General features: G+C 33.8%; 1 protein-coding gene across 1 annotated transcript; it reads right to left on the bottom strand.

Moving 5' to 3' along the window:
- Positions 1-1,183: 1,183 nt before the first annotated feature.
- Positions 1,184-27,480, bottom strand: Cht10 (Chitinase 10). Its single transcript, XM_068773826.1, has 52 exons — positions 27,371-27,480; positions 27,187-27,258; positions 24,093-24,241; positions 23,091-23,193; positions 22,299-22,369; positions 22,167-22,216; positions 21,738-21,944; positions 21,404-21,604; positions 21,216-21,324; positions 20,959-21,139; positions 20,240-20,425; positions 19,580-19,699; positions 19,380-19,503; positions 18,996-19,173; positions 18,794-18,893; positions 18,630-18,702; positions 18,003-18,191; positions 17,006-17,268; positions 16,692-16,913; positions 16,377-16,578; positions 16,037-16,143; positions 15,572-15,791; positions 14,574-14,822; positions 13,841-14,011; positions 13,421-13,627; positions 12,516-12,692; positions 12,022-12,096; positions 11,138-11,329; positions 10,892-11,025; positions 10,575-10,821; positions 10,382-10,497; positions 10,100-10,298; positions 9,663-9,839; positions 9,371-9,582; positions 9,016-9,294; positions 8,709-8,897; positions 8,147-8,346; positions 7,768-8,058; positions 7,548-7,681; positions 7,260-7,471; positions 7,055-7,190; positions 6,833-6,975; positions 6,564-6,749; positions 6,189-6,480; positions 5,255-5,379; positions 5,026-5,160; positions 4,358-4,479; positions 4,093-4,223; positions 3,795-4,006; positions 3,423-3,701; positions 2,315-2,497; positions 1,184-1,997 (listed from the first exon to the last, which is right to left on the bottom strand). Exons 2-52 carry the CDS (start codon positions 27,208-27,210, stop codon positions 1,725-1,727), a joined length of 8,757 nt encoding a protein of 2,918 aa, XP_068629927.1. The 5' UTR covers positions 27,211-27,258; positions 27,371-27,480; the 3' UTR covers positions 1,184-1,724.
- Between the last annotated feature and the right edge of the window lie 409 nt (positions 27,481-27,889).

Raw genomic sequence — 27,889 nt, 5'->3', positions numbered from 1 at the left:
AAAAAATGTAATGAGGACATAGAAAATAATCGTAACAGTTATCATAAAAACTGTAAAACTTACTTTTATCAGATTATACACCAACTTGTTCTTATGTCTATTCTTGATCGTTGTCAAATTTTTTGTTTTCATCACATCTAACCTGTGATCATCAACATCTAACACGTGTGAGTATTTATACCAAATTAACATACAATACATAAAATATTAGATTTTCTATCCTATGACCTTCCTACTGAAATTTAGGCGACTTTTTTTTTGCTCATTAGTGAGACGTTGATTCCCTTCTCGATTTTTTCTTACACCCGAAATTGATAATCCGCCTTTTCGCGCCAAATACGGGCATGCTGGTGATAAGGTACAATGCGGTCTGATTTATTCCCTGAGCACAGGTGCACGAAGGACTCTCCTTGAGCTAAACCTATAATTGTACTTTGCTAATCTCTCGTGTACCGTTAATAGGAGAGCTAGAACCGTGTCCAGTTTCAAGACTGACGAAATATGCGATTGGCCAAGACGACGTCCGGGAAGAATTTCCACGTTACCGAAGCCCTCGTTCTTTCCGTATGCCTTATATTCCATTCACCAAGCGAGTCCAGCCTAAGCTGTCGCCAGACAAATGAAGTAGGACATGCCTTATAACCCGCCAACTGGTCCGCCATCTCGCTCCCCTCCGTCCCCGCGTGCGCTTCAGCACAGTTTCACCTAACGTTCTCCGTCCTTTTTCCTTGTGCTTTCATTATATTATGACCGTAAACCTTTCGTCAATTGTGAGGCCTACTATTCGGACTACCCCAGTTGAAGCAAGGGTTCCCATACGGCACCTCCGTGTATCGTGTGGAATTCCTCATAAGAAAAAATGAGTAGTAGCTACGGATGGAGTGATTTCCTTTTATGGGAATTGAAGTGCCGCTGGAGGTAAATACAATGTTACTTCCCTATCCTAAAATGGAGGTAGGTCTTTGCAAATACGATATTTTATGTCACTAGCGGGCACAAATAACATTCAAATAGATCTGAAACCATTTTTCAAGAAAGAAGCAATCGAAGTTAAAGATTCCTACATTTTTGGTGTTCAATAATTGTTAATAATCTTTAATTTACGATTGATTGAAAATAAAAAAAAATATATATATTTTATTGCGACCATCCTTTTTATTTTTATACAAATCTCATATTTCTTATTTATGGCATTAGAGGTACTTTGTTACAATTTAATAAGTATGACTTCAAAAAAAAAAGTAGAAGTAGAAATATTATAATGCACCTTCAACATTACTGAATTAGGTGTTACATATAAATATATATGTTGAGCTCACAATATATATAGATTTGATTCCAAATTCGCTATAGAATTCATAAAAGTTCATCGTTTTATGAAAAATTAAGTCATTTTTACCTTCTAAATAATAGGAATTACAAAGTAATGTACAAAATATCACAAGGCGTCGTGAAACAATCGTTCACAAGCAAATTTAAACTACAAAATTTACAATGTATTCTTATAAGAGACGCTTAAACATAAACGTGAGTATCGCAACATTTCACAACAATACCAAGTTTTTATTATTTGATTTTGTCATTGCAACTTTTTTAAGGTATCATTTAGTTACAAGCTCAGTAAAATACTTTTAATTTTTGACATGTTTTTTCTTATATGTAATGTCTGACAGACTTTTGTATGGAAACATAGAGACAAACTTATATGTAAATTATTTTAAGACTTAACATAATGTGGGTGAAATATCGGGCTCAAATACACCCTGTCTTAATGCCGTAAGAAGCGGCCAAGGTTCACATGAACATTCACTGCGCCAATCGTCCAGATCAAGTGCCCACAACGCCGCTCCGCGAAGACCCAATCTCGATGAAGTAGAAATGATTTGGAACACCTCCTGTGGTCTCAAATACGACACCCATTGTGACCTGTGAACAGCGCAGGTGCCTTCCTCCGTTGCGACCTCTTCCCAGTATTGTGATTTGATGCCACTACAAATCTACAGTGGAAATATAATTTACACACATTAATTAATGAATTACTAATACCCCGCAAAGTTAACTTGGTTTGATAAACTTTAACTAGGCAACTTTAATATTGTTGTCCAAAATTACAATTTTTATTTTTAAATAGACGTAAGCGGAACGAGTACACATAAGCTATTACACACAATAGATTGATATATCTTAGAAAATTTTCATATAACAGTTATTTAAATAATGTGCACTGCGTTCGTTTTAGTCATAGTCTGATAAGAATAAATTCTCCTATGGTGTGTTGGTAGGTTATAACATATTCTGAAAAGATTTAACAAACCTCATAATATGCTAAGAATCCTCGAACTTGTGTGTAGTTTCCTGGATCGCCTGGTCCTGCGCTCGGCGCACCCGGATGGCCGAAGAGTTCGCTCCGCAATGTGTAGGACCGGCCGTACGCTGGTACACTCATCACTAGCTGACGTACGGGCACTACCCCCGACCAATATGCCAAAATAGATTTCTGTAACAAGGCGGCATTGGTTTAGTCCATTTGCGAACAAAGACCCCAGATGTAGGTTTTATTGTTATAAAATTATTATTTGATTCTTTTAGGGTTTACTGTAGAGAATTATTAAAGACAGAAGTCATATATTATAAATTTTCTATTGAAGATGTAATTTAAGTAGATTATAATTGAAATAATACAACTTATATTACATAGCAAAATTACAAATTTTAAACTGAATATACAGATATAATAAAGTAGATAATAAGACAACAAATAAGTGTAGTTAATAGTAAGTTAATAGTGTAGTTAAAGTGTAATATAACTTATTTACCCATAGACTTTAGGACTCTGTGCAAGTTGTAAAGCCATGTACGTGAGGCCCAAAACGGCCAGTTAATAAAAAAAAACAATTGTCATATAAACAGCCCAGCTAACTCGATATCAAGCCAACAGATTTTCGATGACCAAATAATTTAGCCAAATCTAGGCTAAAACCACTAAAAATGATATTACATATTCAACTTAAGGCGTTTTTTGTAACGGTATTTTTTTATGCATTATAATTATTCAATTACGTTATATATTTCATTGAATTAGGAGGCCACTGAGCTCTAAGGTCAATTGGATGCTCCATGGAGCACTTCATGAAGTGTTTAATAGTAAAAGATTCCGAGATGGTTATCTCGACTTCTCTCAGGTTAAGTGTAAAATATATTAACTTTTCTAATTTTAAAATAATAATATGTGGTTCGTGTAACACTAAAACGCTTTGTTTTTTCTGCATGTGGCTTACAATGTGCAATTATAGCCTATTCTAAAGTAATTTTTATTTATTCAAATTGATTTATCTATCTTTAAACAGTTTATTGTAAACTCGCAAATGAAATAAGTGTGTAATTGTTAATCTAGATATTAGGTTAAATAAATAGCCACTCACATAGTCACTATTTTCTGTCGCCTGACTTCCTTTCAAAGGTAACAAATATTCAGTCCGCTTCTTTGTAGAGCCATAATAATCATTAGCCGCAATTGCCATCCAATCAAGTGTCGCCGTCAAGACTTCTGGATCATAAGCTAGAGCAGCGACTTGAAGGTTTGGTGAAACAGCAGCCGATAACTCGAAGTTGTGTTGTCGGAAGGTCTTTGAAAGCTCGGATAGCAAAGCGTTAAAGTTGTTTCTATCTTCTGTTCTGTGTGTTACATCGACACATAGTTCCTACAATAGTAAGTTAAATTTGTTATACGTATTTATTGTTATTGGCGCGTATTGTTATTAAAAATTATGTTATAGTTTTATAAAATAACTAACATTCTCACAGACAGGGTATTGCCAAGCCACATGTAATCCATCAAACTTCCATTTCTTCAAGAACGTCAGTGCCGATTCTATAAAAGTATTCCTATTTTCTCGACTCGATGCCATCTTACTCCAACTCATTTCGTGCGAATTTTTCAATCCACCAACTCCTAGAATTACTTTCACCCCGTCCAACCTTAACTCCGATATTTTTCCAAGGAAATCTGAAATTGATAACCGAAAAAACTTAAGTGTTGTAATAATAAAACAAAATACATGTGACGATCTTTTTACTACTTTTAAAACTTACCGTTGTCCACATCCAGCTCAGGTATACCAGGGACTAATTTAAACGTGTTGCTGAGGTGAGCCCAGGCGTATACGATATGCGTGCATAGTGATGCATCAACTTGTTCAGGGCCGAATTTGCCTTTGCCCGGTCTGGAAAATTGATGGCCAGATTTAAACTTCATTTTATTTTACACTTTTACACCATGACAAGATTATTCAAGTAACGTAATGCTTTAAATTATTTGTATGATAAACATTTATATTTATGAGTCATATGAGTTTACCGATAATATGCCCAGTTTGAGAAGTAGCACGCTATTATTGGTTTATCTTCTGTTTCTGCTTCCGTAATTTTGAGGTTTGGTTTCCCTTTGCATCGTGTTTTTGCTGGCCAGTCGCAGTGATTCTATAAACAAATCTATGTTTAGTATAATTTTATTAATGAATGTAACAGATATTTTACAACGTACGGAGTAAAAAGGTAAATATTTCTTAACACAGTGTCTAAATTTGGATGTGTTTTAAAAATGTTCTTAAAAAAAAGCATAGAAACTATTTAAATAATTTCGTATTTTTTTAGGTAGTCCCATAACTTTTGTCCGCGCCATGCTGAGTGACTCAAGTGGCTGTATTTTTACAAATATGCACGATTACTTTTCCATTTATGGGATTAGTTCAGTATAATAAGGCTTCCTGAAATTCGGAAGAATGGTATAGAACAGAACAGGTTATCTATAACATAATAAATCCACCTTAAATAACAAACATCGCGTATTTATTTTGGATAAAAAAGGAAGACGCTTATGGGATACTCTAAATAGCTTTAAAAATTATGTGTGGTAATATTTGATAGAACGAAAGTGCTATTTTCGCGACAAAGTAATAATAATACTTTTAATAAAAACATCACTAAATAGAGATTAATTTTGGAGTCACATTAATGGCTGGCTACCTTGTTCCAAACGAGTGGTGCGGGACAGGAGAGGTCGATGTACTCGCCGTTAAGACAAAGATAGTACTTGCTGCAATCATGTTCATCGGCCTTAAATGATATGCCCGAACAAGCTTTACCCACAAGTCCAGTTTCCTAAAAATATGAACATTAATTATACCACAAAGTTTATAATGATTTGACTGCCCAACATTGATTTAATTACAGAATTTTTTATTGCCATACTTACAGTTGCAGGATATTCAGTTTCAGACTGTAAGGTAGTGGAGGCTGTTGTAACTTCGGTGGTCATCGCTGACGTTACAGTTTCAGTAATAGTCGTGTCGGGAAGAGCCGTTGTTGGCGGTGGTGCGACTGAAATAATAATTTTTTTAACTGTCGAAGAGTTTTGTTTTTCTTTCAGTGGTGATATATTAAACCATAACATAGAAAAACGCATAGCGTTAATTAAACTCATAAGCCATTTCAAGATATTATATGAATCACTCACAGGACAGATTTTTAGTCTTAATATATGATACCAGGTGTACTATTGTTATACCAGAAAGCGATTGGAGTACAATGATCACCTAATGGTAAGAGATGCTAATAGTATTCAGTAGTAGTTCTACACGAAGTTTTGCCCTAACATTTTACTATAATTGATTATATAAAAAGGAGCTTCGACTTCTCAAAATAAAGAAGTGCAAAGTTAGTGTACCCCTCGGTTTCTACTTCCTTCTGTCGTGCATATTGTAGTACCACGGCATTTTATACCGGAATCTTCTTTTCTTTTCCGTCTTAGTAAAACTGTTTACGATGCTCCGAATTGATTTTAAAACAGTGGGATTTATGCTATTTTCCGCTAAACAAGCTTGAATATTTTTTGGTAAAACTTTTAATTCTCTCTCATTCTGTCAGGGCGTGGGTAAGCCTATAGGCAATAACGGATAGTCAATTAAGTTTTGAATAATTTACAAATCTTCTCGTAGGTTAGACTTTCACCTAACAGACTTTTTTTTAGCTTGCACCTGAATTTTGTATTTAGCGTAGAAATTACAACTGTATTTCAATTTGTTCTTTATATTATTTTTATTGTCAAATATGTAACTAAGAAACGAAAATAAATTTATGTTTATTATTTAGTTATAATTATATATATATTGAAATAAAGATATATTTACTTTCTTCCAACGAGCATGCTGGAGGTTCTTCATGTCCACGTAGAACAGAGTTGATATTAGCTAGGAGCGGCGATTTCCCACAGCCACAATATTCACCAGTGAAGTCATCCAAGTCGAGGGTCCATACCATGGTTCCACCCAAGCCCATGGCGTTTACGTATTGTGCTTTATGACGAACCATATTATCATCGTCGAAAGACACCCATTGATCACCCCGAGTGGCGTATGGACCCATTCTACCGGCAGGATCTTGAACTATGTCCCAACCACCTGTTCTAATGTGACCGCAAATCTAATACAGAAATAAGATTATGAAGCTTTCGGAGTACTTCTATATAATATATGAATTTATTTGGTGATGGTTGCCGTTTTTACCTCGTAAAAGGCCAAGAAGCCTCGCGCTCTAGTTTCATCTCCCGGATCTCCTCCAGCATTAGCAGGTGATCCCAAACCATTGTCGTCAACATTTGAGAGTGAAAATGTTTGACCGTAAAATGGTATACCCACTATTAATTTTTCACGCGGCGCACCTTTGTTAATCCAATAATTAACAGTGAAGTTCTGAAAGTAAGATATTTAATATTATTCTATGACATTATGATTTCACCTGTGAATTTCCGTGTATTTAAACATTCAATACGTACCACACTGAATCTTTCATCATCGTGCTCACTTCCAGAATACATTGGAGCCACATGTCCTGTTTTTTTCTCCCACTGCCCATGATAATCGTATGACATAAGAGATATCCAATCTAATTGCTTACCCAAAACTGGGATGTCATATCCTGTACAAATTTTAAAAAGGTTATTTAAAATTAATTTTATTTTAAATTAAAATACTGATTATAAAAGGAAAAAACATACCAGCGTCAATAACTTCCTTATTTCCTGAAACTGCAGCAGAAAGCAAAAGACCTTTGGGGACAAAAGCGGAGCGTAGCTCTGTGACGAGTTTAGCGAATCCTTCTTTATCTGAGCTAGGTCCTTTATTGCAATCAACCTGTAATTAAGTTATTAATATAACATTTTACAGTAGCTTATAAAGTTTCAAAAATATTTCATTACGTACTTGCCAACAGGTTGGATAATTCCAGTCGAGATCTAAGCCGTCAAATTCATATTGTTCAATGAAATCTATCACGTGCACAACGAATTTTCTTCGAGCGGCTGGACTATTTACTAAACGTGAATATTTATCTCCTGCTGAATCTTTCCAGCCACCCAACCCGATCAAAACTTTCACTCCTTGATTCTTCAGCTCCACCACTTTCTCGAAAAATTCTGTAAGAGACATTATAATTTATTTACTGTTTTAAAGCATCCTTGGGACTAAAAAAGCAAACCAAAAAGTACCTACTATTTTCAACATCCAACCAATTATCATGAGGTTTGATTTCTAATTTATCGCTGTCAAGGACAGCAAACGCATACACGATATGCGTGCATTGAGATGGGTCAATATCGTTAGGCGTATATTTTCCTGATCCCGGTCTGCAAAGTAAAGTTTATATAAATATTTTTTCGTATTATTTAGATCAAAACTTTTATTTATATTGAAAATCGATTATTAAACTAACCTGTAATAAGCCCAGTTTGTAAAATAGCATATAACTTTATACTGCTCTTCTTCATCCATGACGGGGGGTATTGGTTTATTTGTTGTGGTATAAGGTGTCGTTTCTTTGATTGGTCGCGGCGTAGTAGTAGGTTTAGGCTTTGTGAAGGAAGGTCTTACTTCGATATCTTCTAAATCTTCGTCTATTTGATTGGAGGTCTCAGTTATTGGTTGTATTTGTTCGAAATCTGTATTTGGTGCCAGAAATTCTTTCTTTATAGCGTTAAGCAGAGGATATGGGCCCTGGTTACATCTGTAAATATTAAATAGTTAATTTCGTTATTTCTTTTATCTTACAACTTCCAGCAAATTAATTTTAAGAGTTAAAAAATATCAGTTACCTATTCTTGAAGTCGTCAAGATCTAGAGCCCAGACCATACCACCGGCAAGGTTAAGGGATTTAATGAAATTAACTTTCTTCTTTATAATATCGACGTCATCGAAGGATACCCACTGATTACCTTTGTATGCAAACGGACCCATTCTTTGAAGGGGATCTTTAACAACCTTCCATCTTCTGTTCTTGATTCTTTCACAAATCTGTTATCATATTTAAATTTATCAGGTATAAATAAGTAATTATTTGTTAGGAAATAAGAAACAAATATCATAAGAATTGCTAAATCAAAATAAGGTCGCTTGGAAAAGAGTGTAGCTTGTAGTCAAAGTTTAAGTTTATTATTATTTAGAATTTACATGAAGTAAATTTGATCTACAATATTAAATTGGGAGAAAATCGATATTTAATATTGAAATCTGTAATGTTACCGATAAATTAAAGGTTTAGATCATATTTATGTTACAATAGTATTTTACATGATCTAAACTTTTTATATGTATTGCACCTATGTATTGCATCTACGTATTGCACCTAAAACAAATCAATTCATATATGTTCGTACCTCGTAATATGCTAAGAAACCTTTAGCCCTTGTATATTCTCCAGCATCTCCACCCGATACGGCTGGTACGTTCAAGGAATTAATGTCATATGACGACGAGGTTGTAAATGTCTGTCCGTACATTGGCATACCCATTACAAGTTTGTGTGACGGCGAGCCTTTTTCCATCCAATAGTGCATTGTATAATTCTGTAATAACGAATTGCTTTATTCTCTTTTCTTAATAATTGAGTTAAGTGATTTGGAAGTAAATATTAAATAGAAATTTCATTAAATTAAATGAGTAGTAATGTATTTAAGTACTTACTGCATTAAAATATGTATTATCATCATCGGGATGGTAATACAGTGGAGCAACGTGTCCTGTCTTCTTGTCCCACTGTCCATGATAGTCATAAGTCATCACAGCAATCCAGTCAAGGTGTCTAGCAAGAACCGGCACATCGTATGCTTCGTCAATCACTCTCTTGCTTGGTGAAACAGCAGACGACAATATCAAACCTTTTGGTTTAAATACCGCAGACAGCTCTCGTACTAGATCAGCGAAGCCTTCCTTATCAGAATCTGGTCCCATAGAACAATCCACCTGAAAATTAACAAGTAGGAAAAATAAAATACTACTCTAAATCGGTATTCCTCTGAATTATTTTGTCAATGCATACCTGCCAGCATTTTGGATATTCCCAATCTAAATCTAATCCATCAAATCCGTATCTTTCAATGAATTCTACAGCATGACTAACAAATCTTCTGCGAGATGCTGGATCGTTCACTAATTTTGAGTATTTGTCTCCAATGGAATCATTCCATCCACCAATTGCAATCGACACTTTAATGCCATATTTCTTAAATTCTATTACTCTTTCATAGAGGTCTGCAGAGGAAATTATTATTATTAAGTATTATACACGTTATAAATTTCTATAAATGGTAATGTTAAGTCAAGAATCTTACGATTTTCTTGATCTGCCCAAGGATCGTGTGGAGTTAATAATCCATCAGGTCCTAAAACAGCGAATCCGAAAACGATGTGAGTGCATAGAGTTGGATCAATATCTTCTGGGCCATATTTTCCGAGACCAGGACGATACCATGACCAATTTGTGTAGTAACAAACGAGTTTATAACGTGCTGAAAAAGATTATTATAATTTATTTTAAAATTCAGTATCAATAATGTCGATAGTTAGCTATTTATATGTAAATTTTCTATATCAAAAGTACCTATTGTTGTAATTTCTTATTAAACAATTCAATGTAATTAAATTTAACATTACCAGAATACTTTAACTTATAATTTTAAAGTAAATAATGTATATACTGCATATTTAACCATGAAAATGTACTTGAATGTCATATTTAAAAGTACAGCGTAAATGAATGGTTTCTTACAATTAAGTAATTGGGGTTTGGTGATCGGATCCAAAATCGCAACTGATGTTGGCGATGATTCAATTGGTTTTATAGGTACTTCAGGTTTAATTGCTGACACTGTTATTACTGGATCCATTAAAGGCGCCTGGGTTGTGGTAGTGGTCACTTTCTTTGTCTTACATTTTGCATATTTTGGCCAATCACATATTTGTTTATCCTGAAATATGTATAGTATAACATAGCTTCAAAATTATTACGATGTTCTGAATATCTATGAAAAATGTAGACAGTGTTTGTTACCTGATTCCAGTGTAATCCGGCACTACATGAGAATTCTTCAAATTTACCAAATAGACAGTGCCTGTAGCGAGTACAATCTGTAGGAACCCTGTCATACTGACCATTTTCACAATATACTAGAAAAAAATTAAACCAATTTAGTAATAGTTCTTTGTAGCTTATTAATAATGTATACATTAAATTGTCTTATTACTTGATTCTTCTATTTCCTCGAAATCGGGTAAGCCATTTACAGTTGTGAGCTTGGTTATATCGATCATTGCCGCAGATGTTACTTTTCTACGATCAGTACAAGACGTGTGAGAAGGAAAATCACACTGTGAACGTTCCTGGTTCCAAACGAGACCAGGAGCACAACTTTGAGTAACTAATATTCCGTTCACGCATACATAGAATTTCTCGCATCGTGGATGTGTATGGTAAGTACCGGTCGCACAGCGCTGTAGGAAAAAATATGATAAGTAATGTATTCTTTAATGAAGTCTACTTGAGCAATGATGTACCACTAACCGAAGGCTTTTGGATTTCTTCAGGTACAGTGTACGGTTTCTTAGTAGTAGTGGTGGGTCGTCTTGTTGTTGTTGTTTTCATTGTAGTTGTTGTAATCTGGTACACCGGTCTCTTTGTAGTTGTTGGTTTTGCTGCTGAAAAATGAGTAACTAATTAAATAATAATATCACTCGTTGTACTATACTTTGAATATAATTATCTCAACATTTATGGTAGTAGAATAAAACTTTCTGGATATTTTTGTACCTTCACACATAGCGAAATCTTTCCAATCGCAGCGATTGGTTCGTTTGTCCCAGTGAAGTCCAGACGGGCAACGCTGCTTGTGCCAACGCCCGCTTATACAGAGCAAGTATGCGTCGCAGGTTGTGGCCGGTGCATACATTTCTTTGTCACTACAAAGCATATCTTCTCGGTGTTCCAAGTTTGAAGTTGTTGCTGGAATCAATAATTAAATCTTTAAAATAAGTTTCTGTGACTAGAAAGATAAACTAATAAAAATATATATTTTGTATAGAGTTAAAGAAGTTATTAGGTTTTTATTCAAATATCGTGAAACCATTGAGATTGTACATTATGTTGCAGGTTATTTAATTACTTCTTTTTCTATAAAGACTGTATCTAATACAGAAAAACAATTACCAGAGGATGGCAGAAACATGTTCCTCCAGAAATACGAATTGAAAACAAGTTTGCTTTGCATCGCGAGAGAAAAAATATTATTGATCAGTTTCAAGTAACATTTAGACACATGGTTAAAGGTTAAGTCATTATTCCAATTAACTATTCCAATTAAATTTTCCAATTAAAATTACAATTTAAGATTAAAGGTTGAAAGATTATTCTAACCTAAAAAAATAATCGAAACTACGTAATTTAATATTATTGCATAGGCTATTAACATTCCGTTGCCAAGTACCTAAAAACCATTATACAATTGAAAACTATCAACAAGGAAACATTTAGCATTGTTCCATTTTCCAGTAATAGTGCACAACTATCTCCTCTGAAAAGAAGAGACTAGTTATTTATAAGAAATCGCTTTGATATTTTACAAGTTGTTAGTTTATGTATAAATAACAAACAAAATGTTATAATTTTTTTTAAAATTAAATCTCAAAGATACTTACTAGTAGTAGGCGGTCTGGTTGGTTTAGGAGCCCGTGTAGTTTTAGGTGGAACTGTAGTGGTCTTCTGAGTGGAACCTGTTGGATAGTTGTCTTATTAAATTAAATAAATATTTTTTATTACATACATTAAAGTCCGCTCTATAATAATTTGGCTCTCAATTAATATATTGATCTTTTCGAAAAATTAATGATTACAGATATTATAACGTTTTCGAAATTGGGAATTCTTTGTTTTAAAATGAATTATTGTTTACGATTTATCCATGCAGATCAATACAAAAAAATAACTAAATATTTCAGAGTAATCACTTTATACAGTGTGGTTGGAAATAGGTGTAACACTTACAAGCTTTTTGTTGACAAATAATATTAATGCTTTCAAACCAGTTTTCAATCACTCTGTATGTAATCTTTACTGTTTAGTTTAAGAGGTTAAGAAATTGACAAAAAAATTTTGTTCTATTGTATTTCGATGCTATTGGATTTTGTTTTACCTTCGCATTTGGCGTATTTTGGCCAGTCACAGTGCTTTTGTTTAGCGCTCCAGTGCAGGCCGGGAGCGCAACTCTGGAGTCGCCACACGGTGCCGTCGCAGTGCAAGTACGAGTTACAGTCATTGGGTGCCGGTTCGTACTCTTGTCCACTGCACGGTAAACCAGGAGCAACGCCATCTTTAACAATGATCATCGATAACGTGTTGTACTTTACTTAATATTCCATTATTAAATCAACATACTAAAATTCAAAATAAGCTGTAAAAATACTGTCTCGTCGAGATACTATATAGGATCTTGGATTTAGTTTTCGGAGCGGAGAAGAGGCAAAGAAGAAAGAAAGAAAGTTTTTGCCTTATCTCTTTACAGTTGTTTGTTCATTTCTGAAGTTAGTTCCTGTCATGAAATGCCTTTACAGAGCCAATGACAAGCTCTTTGATACGCCTCTGCTTTCCTCAATTAGCAGAGTTCAGTTATTGATTTGACTTCAAGGTTGATCAAGGTCTACTTTGCCTTTTTCAGTAGTTCGATTTTTAAAAACATAGATATAATGACAGTATCAAGGAGAACATTCATCTGTTGATTAATGCTAATAAGTAATAAATAATGTTATACTACTTAAAATGACTGAAAAATACTAAATTTATAGATTATTTCCTAAAAGACAAGGCAATCTGTTACTTTGATATAAGTGTTTATTAGCGCTTAGTCGTATACTTAGTATTTTTCAATAATATGGCTTTTTAATTTTCCAAGTTTAGTCAAAATAAGATGGTTAAGTAATAATTAACTGATGTTGTATAAAAATTACTGTAATGTTATCAGCATGGTACTTCCATGAAGAACCTATGACAGATCTTTACACATTGCATCTTGATTATTTTTTATACCCAAACATTACTGACCTGTATCAGTAGAAGCAGGTGTAGTGGTTGTAGTGGTAGTAGGTTTGGGCCTAGGTGTTGTGGTGGTTGTGGTTGTAGTAGTAGTAGTTCTTGTAGTAGTTGTTCTTCTAGAAGTGGTGGTGCGTCTTGTGGTCGTGGTAGGTGGCGGACGAGAAGTTATTGGAGCCAATGTAGTCGTGGCTGTGGTTGCTTGACTTGGCGGTTTTTCTGTAAAAATAATTATTTGTGAATATTTTTATTATAACAGTAATAATACGAGTATTTAATTCCGGTAACTTTTACGCAATTATCGCCTTGAGGAGCTTGTTTTAAAAACCATAGCTAAGCCAACTACCTAGACGGAATTACTGTTTGTGATAGTTGAAATAAACACCTGCTTAAGAAATGGGTGGCAAGACCTAAAATAAATATGTACTCCACCTGTACATTTAGCGAAGCTTGGCCAATCGCAGCGTCCCGTTTTGGCAGACCAGTGCAGACCTGGTGCGCAACGGTGTTTTCTCCACTGACCACCCTCGCATTGCAAATAAGCCTCACAGTCGCCAGGAGCTGACCGGTATTCGCCGGCCTCGCAGTCTGCTCCTTCTACACCTAAAATGCAAAAAAAAAGGTTAATTATATCAAAATAAAATATATGTAACAGCAAAATTTCCTTTATACAATTTGCTACATAAAACCCACTTCGCACCGCTTTTGGTAAGTGTAATTTCATAAAATCTCTTTTTGTTCTTTTTAATTTACAAAAAAAAAATAGTTTGATAATATGCTTTTTTTAATGAACGCCTCCCCGACCCTCTTGGAAGACGAATTTCCTAAATTCGTATATACTCGTATGTGCCGGCATATATGTGATATATATCTATAAATATTTTTATATAATATATACATATAAATAAGGATTAAAAGTGATGACAAAAAAGTCTGATTTTGTCGTGGGCTCCCGAATTATGGCGATGGACTACTGCTTGTAATTGTACCAAAACTATCGTCAGTTAATTTAAACTTATTAATACATAAATACTATATAATTTGAAATGAAATATGTCGATTCCAGATTAATGAAATACGGTCAACTGTACAACATTATTAAACAGCTGTTAAAGTAAATGTAAAAGTCAGTAACAATTTTTTTAATATTATCTTGCTTCCGTACCAGTATCCATTTCAGGTGCTTGGGTGGTCGTTGTAGTAGTGGTAGGAGGCCGAGTTGTACTTCTCCTGGTGGTGGTTGTTCTCGTGGTGGTGGTCTTAGTAGTGGTAGGTCGCGCAGGTGTAGTGGTAGCCTGGGGCCACCATGTCATGGCGGTGGTGGAAGGCGGGTTCCAGCTCGGCCATGTCGTGGACGTTGGTTTTGTTGTATGATCGTGGTGATGAACATGTTCGCTTGTTGCACCGATAGAACCTTTAATTATTACGCGATTTATAGTAAATTTGCGATATATTATCTACGCAAGATAGTCAAAATTTGTAACAACAGTTAAAGAAATAATAAATATATTACTAGTAAAATGTGGTTACAAGTTATAAGTAAAACCATCATCACCATCATTATAATTTCAGTTATAAGATATCTATTGCTGGACATAGGTCTCATTTATTTCCAATTGGGCCTAGGAACGACTTGCATTCATACATCTTCCGACAACCTTAAGAGTGTCATCTGTCCACCTTGCGGGTGAATGTTCGGACATGATGCGTGACAGTCATGGTCTTCGCTCCAGGTCCCAGTTGCCAACTGTTCTGCGTAATATGTGAATTGCCCAATGCTATTCCGCTGGGTAATGTGGGTTTCCCAGCAGAATAACACCCTTCGTTCGTTTATGGATATCCTCAAGCATGATTCGGTCTTGCAGAGAACACTCAAATGTAGCTCTCTCCACGGCTCGTTGAGCAGCTTTGAAGTTGTTCACGTTTCAATGGAGTAATTCATCTTAAGGTGCCGAAGTATATTGTTTATAATAGTTTTTAGAAAAAAAATATTATAAAAATTATAGACTGAATATTGCTAAATATATTGTATATGTTATTATTAAAAACAATAAATTTAGACTTGAGAAGTTGCGCTCAAATATAGTATAAAAACTGAATGAAAATGAAACTGTTAACAAGCATAACGTAAATTGAAGCTTTGAGATTAAATAAAATTATTACCATCAGACTCAGCTGGTGTGGTGGTTGGAGGCGCAGGAGTGACTGGTTCTGGTGGACGATCACAGGATGACTTTGGCGGTGCTGGAACGTTACGACCTAGAGCGCGACCTGCAGCGCGTAGCAGTGGAGAGGGTTCCATGCAGCAGCGGTTGTTAAAATCGTCCAGGTCGATAGCCCACGCCGTTACACCTCCCAATCCCAGTCCAAGGGCCCATTCAACCTAAATGTGAAAATCGGTATAATATAATGTTAGAAAACATTTAATACATTTGTAACAATTTCGATTCTTTAAGTTACTTTTACAAAATAATATTAATCTTCGCGTCTCCATAAAGAAAGTAAATTTCATTCATTTAATAATTTTCACAGTTCTAAAATAAATGTCATAAGTAATTTAGATTTTTGAGCTCTTATTCAATATATTTAATTTGGTATCATAATATGAAAACGTATAAAATGATATACCTTTTCTCGAATGGATTTCGGATCATCAAATCCAACCCACTGGTTATTGGAATACGCATACGGGCCAGCTCTATCTTGTTTTCCAGTCTTCCATCGTAAATTCTTAACTGTGAAAAAATATAGTAAACATTATATAATTTAATAAAGATAGTAAAGAAATCATTGGTAGGAAACTAGACGCACTCCTCTGTTTTCGGTTAACAGCAGAGCTTAAACTACGTGTATGTGGTAAACTCAACTCACGTGGACGATTTATATATAACAATCGAAGGTAGGGTACAAACCATATTGTAACGTTAAGGTAAAGAATGACAATAAAAACCGCTTGTTATATCATTACCTCTGTAACAAATTTCATAGTAAGACAGCATTCCTGGCTGTTTGGTGAATTCTCCAGGTTCACCTGGGCCAGCAGCCGGTGCACCTGGAGAGGTCGATCCCTCAACATCTGCCAATCTATAGGACTGTCCATAAAATGCTAAGCCAAGTAACAACTTTTTGGGGTCTGCTCCTCCATCAATCATGGCTTTAATGGCATATTCCTGAAAAAAGAGTTTTATTTTTAAATAGCATATGAATCGAGATATTTTCAAATGTTATATATAAAGAAATAAATTAAAGAAATATTGTAATGGAACATGTTGATGATACTTACAATCGAATAATAAGCGAGGGCATCTCTTTGGGCAGGAACTAATGGCGTGTGATGTGCAGTAGTGCGCTCCCATCCGCCATGATAATCATACGTCATAGTGCTCATAAAGTCAGCGGCTTTAGATATAACAGGTAAATCGTAGGCGGCCTCGATCACTTCCCTGTACCCGGATAGGGCGACACCTAATTCCATATCAGCTGCATGTAGAGCTTTAGACAATTCCTGTAGAGTGATTTATATGTTTTAACGCATTTTTCGTTTAAATTATTATAATGAAAATAAAACAGTGATAGAATAATACAACAGTAACTGACCTGAACCAATTTGGCGAAATTTTGTTTATCAGATTTTGCACCTTTCTTGCAGTTACTTTGCCAACAGACCGGGTAATTCCAATCCAAATGGAGTCCTTTAAAGTTGTGCGCCTTAAGGAAACTGACTGCTTTAACTACAAACTTGGTACGAGCAGCGCTAGAGGACACTAGTCGCGAGTACTTGTCGCCTGCGGAATCCGTCCAACCACCTAACCCTAAGAGGACTGTTACGTCTTGAAGAGAAGTCACACGCTCGTATAAATCTGAAAAAAAGAAGAGATGTTAAAATAAAGTAAATTCTTAGCTGTAGTATTTTATTTGCCAGAGTAGGTGAAATAGTTGATTTATACATAGATACTTTTATGAACGGCACATTGTCTTTAACCTCAAGGCATTTAACGTTCTGTAGTGCTGTAACTTCTATTATACTGTTTATTTGTATACATTTTACCTGTAGTTACGTATAAGAAAAATCGTAAAATATAATAAAACGCTGTCTAACACACAGCTGTAAGAAAAAAGATCCGTATAAAATGGCGGGAATCTCTCTCTCAACTGTCTGCGCTCTATAAACGATTGTTTTAAACAAAACACTAATGATACAAATTAGAATTATTAAAAAAAAGTCACTGATTCACTGCCAATGTCTGAATTTTGTACTTAATAATAAAATTAAAGACAACTAATTCGATACAACAACATTCATCAACAAATATATGTTTTAATATAAATTAGCCAAATGATGCTAAGTCATAGTGTAGGTAGGAATATTTAAGATCAGAGCAAGAGAACGCGTCTGCACTGTATAAAAGACAAATTTAGAGACACATTTTACATTTGTATAAATGCACTCTTAGTTCGTTGTAGTCAGTATTAAGTTTTATTTATAACATAAAATGCGTTATTTTAATCATTATATAAATAGAGCATTTTATGGTATGAACTTTGTTCGTCGATTATATTAAGAACTATTTATGGTTCGTAAAATGCTACTTACTGTTTGTTATATCTGCCCATGGATCAAATTCTTTAATGACAAGATCATCAGTTAGTAAAGACGAGTAGGCGTATACCACATGCGTGCAGAGGCGCGTGTCTATATGTTCGGGTACGAATTTTCCTTCACCGCGTCTGTAAAACGCCCAACTCGTCATATAACAGACAACACGTTTACTGTTGTCTCTACCTGAAAAATAAATGCCATTAAATATTTCTCTTAAATACTTATATATTTACTTTATTTTACAGAAAGTTTACAGACTAATAACAAATTTTAAAATATGACAATTGCTTGTGACAATTGCTAATAACAAGCTTCCACTTATATGTATTATTAGCGTTTATATTTATTGATGTTAAACATACAAAAAAAAAGAACAGAGAAAAAAAAACACAACAAAACAAATGAACCATGCCAAGCCGTGCTATATTATTGCACCTATTGCCTATCTCCCATCATCACCAAAATATTCCCTACTTAGGGTATTTCCAATTTGACATACCTGGTGTTAAATAGATCAATATCCAAGTGTAATGGTAAATCGTTATAAGCTTTTACTGCGCGTATGCATAAAAAAAAGAAAAAATATACAGGCTATTACGAAAGAAAACCAACAAAACTTACTCTTTTTTATTTCAGACTGAGGCATTTCCATGATCTGCTCTACTTCTTTATGTGATAAACCGTCTTTACTCCACTGCAAATGCCAGAAAAAATATATTAGGCAAGAGGTACTTTATTATACTTCATTTTAATAGCTTATTATTTATTATAATATTTATTAATACCTCAAAGTCCGTCTCATACGCTTGTGATAGGAATCTGGCAGCGTCTTCTACGCTAATTCGTAAACTCTGCCCGGGTATGCATTTTGTAACATCTTGATGCCTAGGAGGTCAAAATTATTTTTTAGAATTGTGATTTTTTTTAAATTTCTGCAGAAAAATTACTGTAATCCAATTTATGTAACCTTTTTAAATTTTCACTTACCCACAGAAACCAGTTGAAGGATCGTAAAGCCTTTCATCTTCGCATACCATCCTGTAGTTAATACCACCAGTGCAGAAGTGAAAGTGTGCGCAAGATTCTTCATCAGATGCTAAATAGGGAAGTTCTGTTTCGCAAGATCCGATCTTTAGAGAGGACTGATCGGTAAGTGTAGATTCTCCTGTAATATATATACATAATTGTACAGAGAAATATTGTTTAAATGTTATATATTTGATTGGCATATCGTACTGGTTACATTATTAAGATTTTTTTTTACTTTTATAAGAAAATGGCAATCAACGGTTTCCATCAGACAAATTTTTATTCATAACAGGTAATTAATTAATTTAAACGGTATTCTGTATAACAATGGTCAGCATTTACCGTTCAACGTGGTGGATATAGCGCTCATGATCGGATATGGCGACCCACATAGCCCGCGGAAGTCGTCCATGTCTATTGCCCATGCCGCTGCTCCAGCGAGGTTCAAACTTATCACGAATTTCATCTAATTAAAGAGAAAACATTTTTATCTTATTTATTTTTCAAGTAATTCATTAAAATCAAGTTTTAAAAAATTTTACCTTCTCTAGAATTGTATCAGGTGTATCGTAAGTGACCCACTGATTGCCAAACACTGCGAATGAGTTCCCAGATTCATCGAGTCCACTAGTTCCTTTACCTTCACGTTGTGCCATACAGATCTAGAAATAAGCACACATCCATTGAACACATTAACTCACGTAATAAAACACATTTGTTTAGACAAATTAGCAAAACTTAGAAGTTTTGTATTACATATCGAAAGGTCCTCTTGTTTATTTAGGTAAAGTGCATATGTTAATATTCTACGCATTACATCATCATTTTATTATCATCATTTCAGCTGTATGATGTTTATTGCTGGACATAGGCCTCCTCCATATATTTCCAAAAAGACATGATGGAAGCAGTCTGCATTCAACGTCTTCCGACAACCCTTACAAGGACTTTTCTATACTTTGTGAGTAGATGTTCTACCTTACGCTTGCCGCTCTGTGGACTTTACTCTAGAAGCTTATGACTCAAGGGTAAAGGGCTAGGTAAAGTGACCGTACTTTTACTTGTTTCCTGACCTCTTTATTTCTGATTTTATCATCGTAAAGATATCTAAAGACTGTGTGCTTGTCCATGAAGCATGAATTGAACGACCTAGTTATATGTACTCAATTATTTATAGAAATAAAAGAAAATGCAATACATACTTCAAAATATGCAAGCATTCCTCGTGTTTGCGTGTAAGGGCCTTCGTCACCCCATCCACTCGTTGCAGCTCCAGGTGCAGGTAGCGTGGAAGCAGCGAGTGTGTAACTGCGACCGTACAAGGGAATACCGAGGACTAATTTATCAGCCGCCATCCCATGACGAAGAATGTATTTTACCATGAACTCCTAAAACAAATTAAAAGACGTATTGTTTATAATAAAGTAGATATTCGTATATGTATATAACAAATATTTTGTAATTATAAGGTGATTGATTGAAAATGCGTAACGAGAAGTACCACGTTTTTCAAATAAAAGGTGGTCAATAATTAAGCAGAAGGAAAAACAAAATGGTGCAAGGTGAGCATGAGAGCATTGTTTCTATTAACCTTAAAGATCCAGATAGGCCCAATAATAATAAAATTCCCTCAGGAAATTGTATGACATATTTTTGTTAAAGTAAGGTTTATACAGTTTATTCTTCCTATAGTATAACATACCAATAATAAGAAATACATTATAATCCCCGTTATAGCAAAGGATGAAACCGTCGAGGCTGACAAAGTAAAGTAATAATTCTAATGAAAAGTACAGTTCAAACGTTTCTAAAGACGTGTGGTTAAGGAAAGATTATGCTATGTTTCCCATTCCCTGAATTTATGTAAAATAAGCTATGTAGGCATGTGATATAGTAAACAAGGAATATGTTTGGTCTTTACAATATTGTCATATCGTTGGTTTCGTGAAGAAGCTCCCGGGTCGCGATGCAACGCGCTGTGCTGCAATGCTCTAGTGGGCGGTTCGTCGCGTTTGCCGTGTGTCATGTCCCACGCTTGTAAGATCGTGTAGTCCGTAGCGCCACTAACTGCGCTTAGATCGTAGCCATCCTCTATTTGATACCTAGATATATAATTGGTTGTAAAAATATATCCTTTAATCTTTTATTTCATTTTCTAGTGTTCAATTAAAAAAATACCTGAATGGCGGCAACACCGTAGAAAGGAGGTATCCATATGGTGATAATCTTTCACGAAGTTCATAAAGCAGAGTCGTCAACAATTCCTTTTCGTTTTCATCTCTATCGCCTGAAAAAGAAGTAAGAAGTAATTGTAACTTGATTTTATTATGATCTAATTTACACTGAACTTTTTGAATTTTTCGTACCTGCATAAATCCAATGAAGATCGATACCATCGAAATCATGCTCTTGCAAGAAAGTGAGAGCGCTTTCAATAAATGCGTTCCTTCTATAAGGCTCCTGCACCATTTCACTAAAAAGACGGCCAGTGCCTTCACCGCCAATACTTATGAGAACTCGGAGGCCAGGGATTCTTCTTTTCAGTCCTGTAGCGATACGGTAACCGCCTAAAAAAAAAAAAGTTTATAGTAAGAAAAACTTTTACAATTTAATTCATGAACGGTTTTTGGTTTGATCTCGTGAATGTATACAAAAGAAAAATAATACTCTTAAAGTTAAATGCTTAAAAAAGACAGTTACCTTTGATAACATCGTAATCTTCGTTAGCCGGTATGACTGCGTAGTTGTGAGGGTGCATCACTGCGAAAGCGTAGTGCAGATGGGTGCAAGATGGAGGGACCAGGCCGGCAGTGTATGCTAGAGGCGGAGCTCTATAAGCGGCCCACGACTCCAAATAGCAAACTACCAAACGACGTGTTGTTGGATTGCCCATGGTTTGCTGCATCTCTAGAAATGCACATATTTTTATACAAATTTTAAAGGTTTTAGATAAATTAGTATATACTTTTTTTAAATCAAAATACATATGTACGAATTTAAAAAGTAAAAATTAATTTATACATTAAAATAATGTTCGCAATTTATCACCTAAAATTATGTTCATTCTATTAAATGAATCTACAAAATGGAAATTACTAAGATAACACAAATATATTTAACCAAATTTACCTTGTAGATTAGCATTGCCCTGTTGTAGTCTTTCATCAGTCCGCGAACCGCTGAAATGAAAATAGATATTTATATAAATAAGATTTCTTTTGAAATATACGAATTTAAGAATAATTTCGATTTTATACGTACTTGTTCAAGTAGCTTGCGGCGCCGTAATATTCTTTCACACTCCCAAAACTTTCAGACAAAAGTTCAGCGGTCTGTAAAAATATTAAAATTCATATTTTTTAAACATTTTTACGTGTTTCAGGGTACAATTTCACACATTTTTATATCTAAATAAATAAATAATATATTTTTATGAAATAATATTAGGAATGATGTAAATTTATATATTTGATGAATCCGATCGTGGTGCTGCATACAAAAAGCGACATTTTGTTATAATTTTTATAAAAGGAAAAAGCAAAAAGGAACATTACATGTAAAAAAATCTTTAGATTTCATAAATAAATTTAATACAAAAATTCGCGCAGTCGCGGCGTCTTCATGCTGAATGTTTGAACAAGTCGCCGTCAAGTGACCATAAGATCATAAAAAAAATATTTTGGTTTAGTATGTACTAAAGTTTTTTTACAATTAATTTTACAAAAACATTTTGATGGGGGAAAGTCGATAAAAGAAATTTAATTTTAGGAATGCTTGGCAGGCCCCAAGTTTTGCTCATATCTGTTATATATCATTGTAAGCAGTTAATAGTTTCTATGTTAGGCGAAGCGTCTATTGATCATCAAAGTAGATTACTGGTGAACTATATCTGCGACAATCTAAGTCCAATATAACAGGTTGTCCGTTTTTTATATAGTTATGGATATAATACTCTACCAGGAAGCAATCAGTAAATGTCAGGTGTATCTCCATTATTGTTGTTAAAAAATACAGTTTTATACATATCTATTTAAGAGTCATGTCAGTATTTACCCCCAAAGCTTTTGATAAGCTGACTGGATCAATTACAGAAATAGGCCGTTTTTCTACTGCATCTCGTAGCGGTAAGCGCATATCGCCCTCGTCTCGTCGATTCCTTAAAGATAACATGAAAATTAAACAATATTTATCGCATCTCTGTTAAATTAGTAAGATAGAAACAATACGATGGTTAAACTAATAGTTTTTAGAACATTAAAAATAAACAAGTGCCAAGTTATAAATGACAACCTATGTAACCTGGCATCATGTAAAGTTGTTTATTTTATTTTTGGGAATAATTGCAACGATCAAGACTGCGGAAGATGACCCTTCTGCCACAGTTCGATTGTTTGTAATTTAGTTTATTTCATCTAGAGCATTTAGTGTAACAGAAGTTGGCCCGCTCACGCGATGTAAAGACACTAGTTGTTATGTGTATAAGTTACCTTTATTTTATTTACTCATATCTTAAAGAATTTAAATGCTTTATTTTCATAACATCAAGAAATATTCTTTCCTTATCAATGTGTCGTGAGGCGGTAATGTAAACAAAATAATTATAATTACACGGACTTGTTTAAAATAATTCTATGAACTCTATTTGAAATTAAAACAATCTTTAAATATAGTAACATTTCTATTTCTTAGAGACATAATTACATTTTTTCTCAAATCTGTAATTAAATTTGATATACTGAAGTGCTTCAGTAGCCAAAACAATTCGTCCCCGACTGGAACCTAGACAATTTCTCCAATCGACAAATAAAATACCGTCTATTTTTTTATTCCCCCGTCTAGGATAATAAAAAAAATTAAACTTTACTCATTATATTACTATTACTGTGTTCCGGTATAAACTTAGAAATGACAAAGCTAATATAAAATAGTATATCTTAAGGTGGCAAAACCAAACTTCGTATATTAGTGTGCGTATGTGGGTTTTGACTGAAGTTAATACATATCGTAAGGAGAAGCCACATTCGTCTCTTTGCTGTGATGTATAAAAATATTTACCTGAGTGGAACGCTTTCAACTGAAGCTCGTATCGGTCTAGGAATGGGATCATGTTCTGGTATAGTCTCCACTGCACTTCGCATGAAGGATTCATCTTCGAGTCTTGGCGATGGTGCAGCTTTCGTGACCAGCAGTAGAGCTACCGCACCCTGAGAAAATTGTTTTATACATAGTTTATGAATAGTTTAAATATATTTTAAAAATATCTCCATATTTCGAATAACCCACGAATAAGCTTGACTGTATCTTAGCTGTTAATTATACCAGTCAATCGTGTTTTGATAAATAAATAAACAGTTTATCGAACAAAGATTCCGAGATCACTGACCCCGTATAAAAAAGCTTCGTGGTCTTTTGTCAATAGAATGAGTAAGTGTAGTACAAGACGTTCAAATTAAACCCGTGTTACGGAACCGTTAAACGTGTGACTACAACCTAATTGAAATGTTGTTATAGTATACGACAATCTCTGTCTACATATAATTGGTGCATTGTTTTTTTACCGCTAAAATCATAAATAGACAATCATTATTATACTCAACAATAAAAATAAATTATCTTGATAACATAAGAATTAAAAGTTATAACTAATACAAAAAAAATATTGTTTTAAAAAATCGTCGTGGTTTTTGAAGTATTTTACGAAAAAATATATTAATGTGTTTCAAAATAAAAATTTAATTTAATTTTGCATGAAAAGCGGAATACTTCTGTTAAAAATTATATATAACATTAGCCGCTTGAGAATACAAAGTGTTGGTAGAGATTCTAGAATAGAATTTTGTTGTCGAAGCCCGTGTGACATACCGTTTTTAAATCGCGGGGCGTAGGTGGCGACGGTCGCTGACCTATCGATCAAACGTAGCACTTCTTTGCGTAATTTACATAACCTGACAAAGTCTATGCCCAGACCAACACTTTAGGCAAGTTCACTAAATTTATTTCCATGTCTATGATTTAAATAGAGTCATTGACCATCTTTATCACCGTTTTAGTGGTCAGTGACATAACAAATATGCAAAATTTTTTCATCATTTCCCGTGTTTATTCCTGTTTCGGATAACGTATTTTTACCAACTTCCAGTACCAATGACTTGTTTAACATTTTTAGTATTCCATGTGTTTAGTTCTAAAACTTGCAGCTAATAGGACTATTTTTTTTTACAATTATTGATAGTATTATCTAGTATCGTGTACGAAAACTATCTGAAAAATAAACCAAATATTCTAAAACTTAAATTTTGATAAACAAACCCTCGATAAGTTAAATTAATAAACTTATCGGCTTGTTTTGAAACAATAGTAGCATTTTAAGGCTGTAAACAATAACCACGATCAAAAGCTGAACGATAACACAGTCAAGTGTTTATTATACACTGTTATTTAAATTACGAATTTAAAAATATTTAGATCAATAAATTTTTACTAATTATAGACCAGTTGTATTCTTAATGATTATCTACTGTTATAAATCCGGAACCGTGATTAAAAACAAAACCAGTTTGTCGTTAATTTTTTGAAAAATATTTCTAATTTATTAGTTCAGTTAAATGTGCTTGGTTTGAGCTGATCTAATAAATTAGTTTTAAATGGGCGCTAGTACATTGACTGGTCTGGTTCGGAAAACAAGCCAATTTGCATACAGGCATCAGAGGCAGGTAGCCGCTAGGGGTCGTCGTCATCGTCCAGTACTAAGTATACCTATTTGCGCTTGACATTTCGCAAATCATTAGGGGTCATATTCGACGTTTTACTCAATTTTCTTCATTACTTCACGAGGCGAACCTGTACTATATACATCGTTAATGTCAATAAATATTTCAAAATAGATAGCTTTTCATAAAAACATAAAAATTCAAATTTGACAATGTTTTTTTTTTTAACAACCAATGCAATTCTTATTTGGTTAAACAGGTTTTTTTTATGTGTTTTATATCTTAAGAATGTATTCGAACAAAAAAACGTTTCGTTCTATATGACATTGTTAATTTGTAGGTAAGTAAGGCCAGGGAATGATGTTCCGAACGTCCTTCTCCCGCGCGTGTGTTGCATATCACTATACTACTCATCGAAATTTATATCTGTTATTAACAGTGCTTCCAGGTATAGTTAGTTAAATTGTTGGTAATATTATTCCTCTATGTTTTATATTGACATATCAACATTTGTTTTTCCAATTTGTTTCACAAAAATAAATCTAAATATTTACGACACTTCATTAAAACAGGAATGAACTTTACATCGATAACAACAGTATAAAAATACAAATTGAGCTTTGATAGCGTCATAAACTTAATTGTTATTTATTCTTGACATTTTTATTGACATTTGATAAATATGTGTTTGTCAAATATCAGGTGCATTGTTAGGGTGACAAAGAGACCCACTGGCCCAAAATTTTTATTTATGTTTTCCTTGTTCGACTTTAATGCACCATAAACGTAGCGCATATGAAATGAGCCAAGGTATAATAAATAATAACATGAGAGTGTTACTAATTTTATAAGACGTTTTTTGTTAAACAATTAGTAATGACATTTATATTAACATTCTAATATTATAGATCCTTTAAATGTTATTGTGTGTAATAAAAACGAGCTAGAATTTTAATGAAAAAATTTAATAATAAAATTATTTAGTTTTGGGATAATGTTAAGCAAATGCCAAACTAAAGACAGATCAACAGTTGCATTATATCGAGTACATTATATTATGTTATCAATAATAATAAATAATTTTCTAAAGGTTCCATTTAAAGAGTTATCAATTTTATTCGATCTTTTGAGCAAAATATTTTTTTTTTAAACTAATAATACTTCACTTAATTTAATCACCTTATTATACATAGTTAATAGGTCTAAGTGATATTTTTAATACAAAATTTGCCTACTTCCTCTCATAACTACTGTGCTTGGTGTAAATATTTACATACAAAAATTTTTAAAGACAATTAATTCTTAAATTGAAAGTATTATTACACATATAAATTATTATTTAAATAATTATTAATTGTTGGAGTGTATAATGAAATATTACGAATTCGTTCAATTTCACGGACATTAATAAAATAAAATGGTATAAATAAAACACTCACCTGTAAAATTAAATTAAGCCCCATTACGGGGTATAGGGCCGTATATCCTTTACTCCAAAATTTGTGTATGAACTGAAATCGAAATAGAACAATGAAAATTATATAGTGTTAATACTTTTATATTATGTGTTGCAGTTGAGAAATGTTGTTAATCAAATATAAGAAAGTAGAAATAAATATTTACCAATCGTAAAGTAGACAAGAAGGTAAATTTTAGAAATCGTTGTGCAGGTAGCAGAGTCCTGCGCCTGCGCTTGTCACGTTTGGAGTGCGACTGAGCGGGAGTCGAGCGCGCCTCCTGGTGTTAATACCTCGGTGTCATCGAGCCCCGCATCTTCTACAGATGTGTTATATATCAGCGGAATTCGGGGACAAGTCTATCCTTCGCGTTCATTGCCAAATTTTGCCGGTTCTCCGGTTGATTTTGCCAAGGTAGTTTTTGGAAACATTCATTGAATTTTTTTATCTATTTAGGTGTCAATAAAAAGGATTTTCTTTATGGTTGCGTTATTAACGATATGTTATTTTTATTTGTTTTTATTATGAATTATATATTTTTTATAACTATAATGGAAAATGTTATTGCTGTGTGATCTTTAATAACTTGGTATTTCCTTATAACTTTAATATTTTAGTTTGTTTATTAATAATAATGCTTAAATAGAATTATTAATGCAATATTAAATAGAAATAGAGTAACAAT

This window comes from Battus philenor, unplaced genomic scaffold, assembly GCF_028537555.1.
Source record: "Battus philenor isolate CCGP_79_NKW_IND1 unplaced genomic scaffold, ilBatPhil1.0.hap1 SCAF_6, whole genome shotgun sequence".
NCBI classification, from domain to species: Eukaryota; Metazoa; Arthropoda; class Insecta; order Lepidoptera; family Papilionidae; genus Battus; species Battus philenor.
This window is presented reverse-complemented; position numbering and strand designations above follow the sequence as displayed.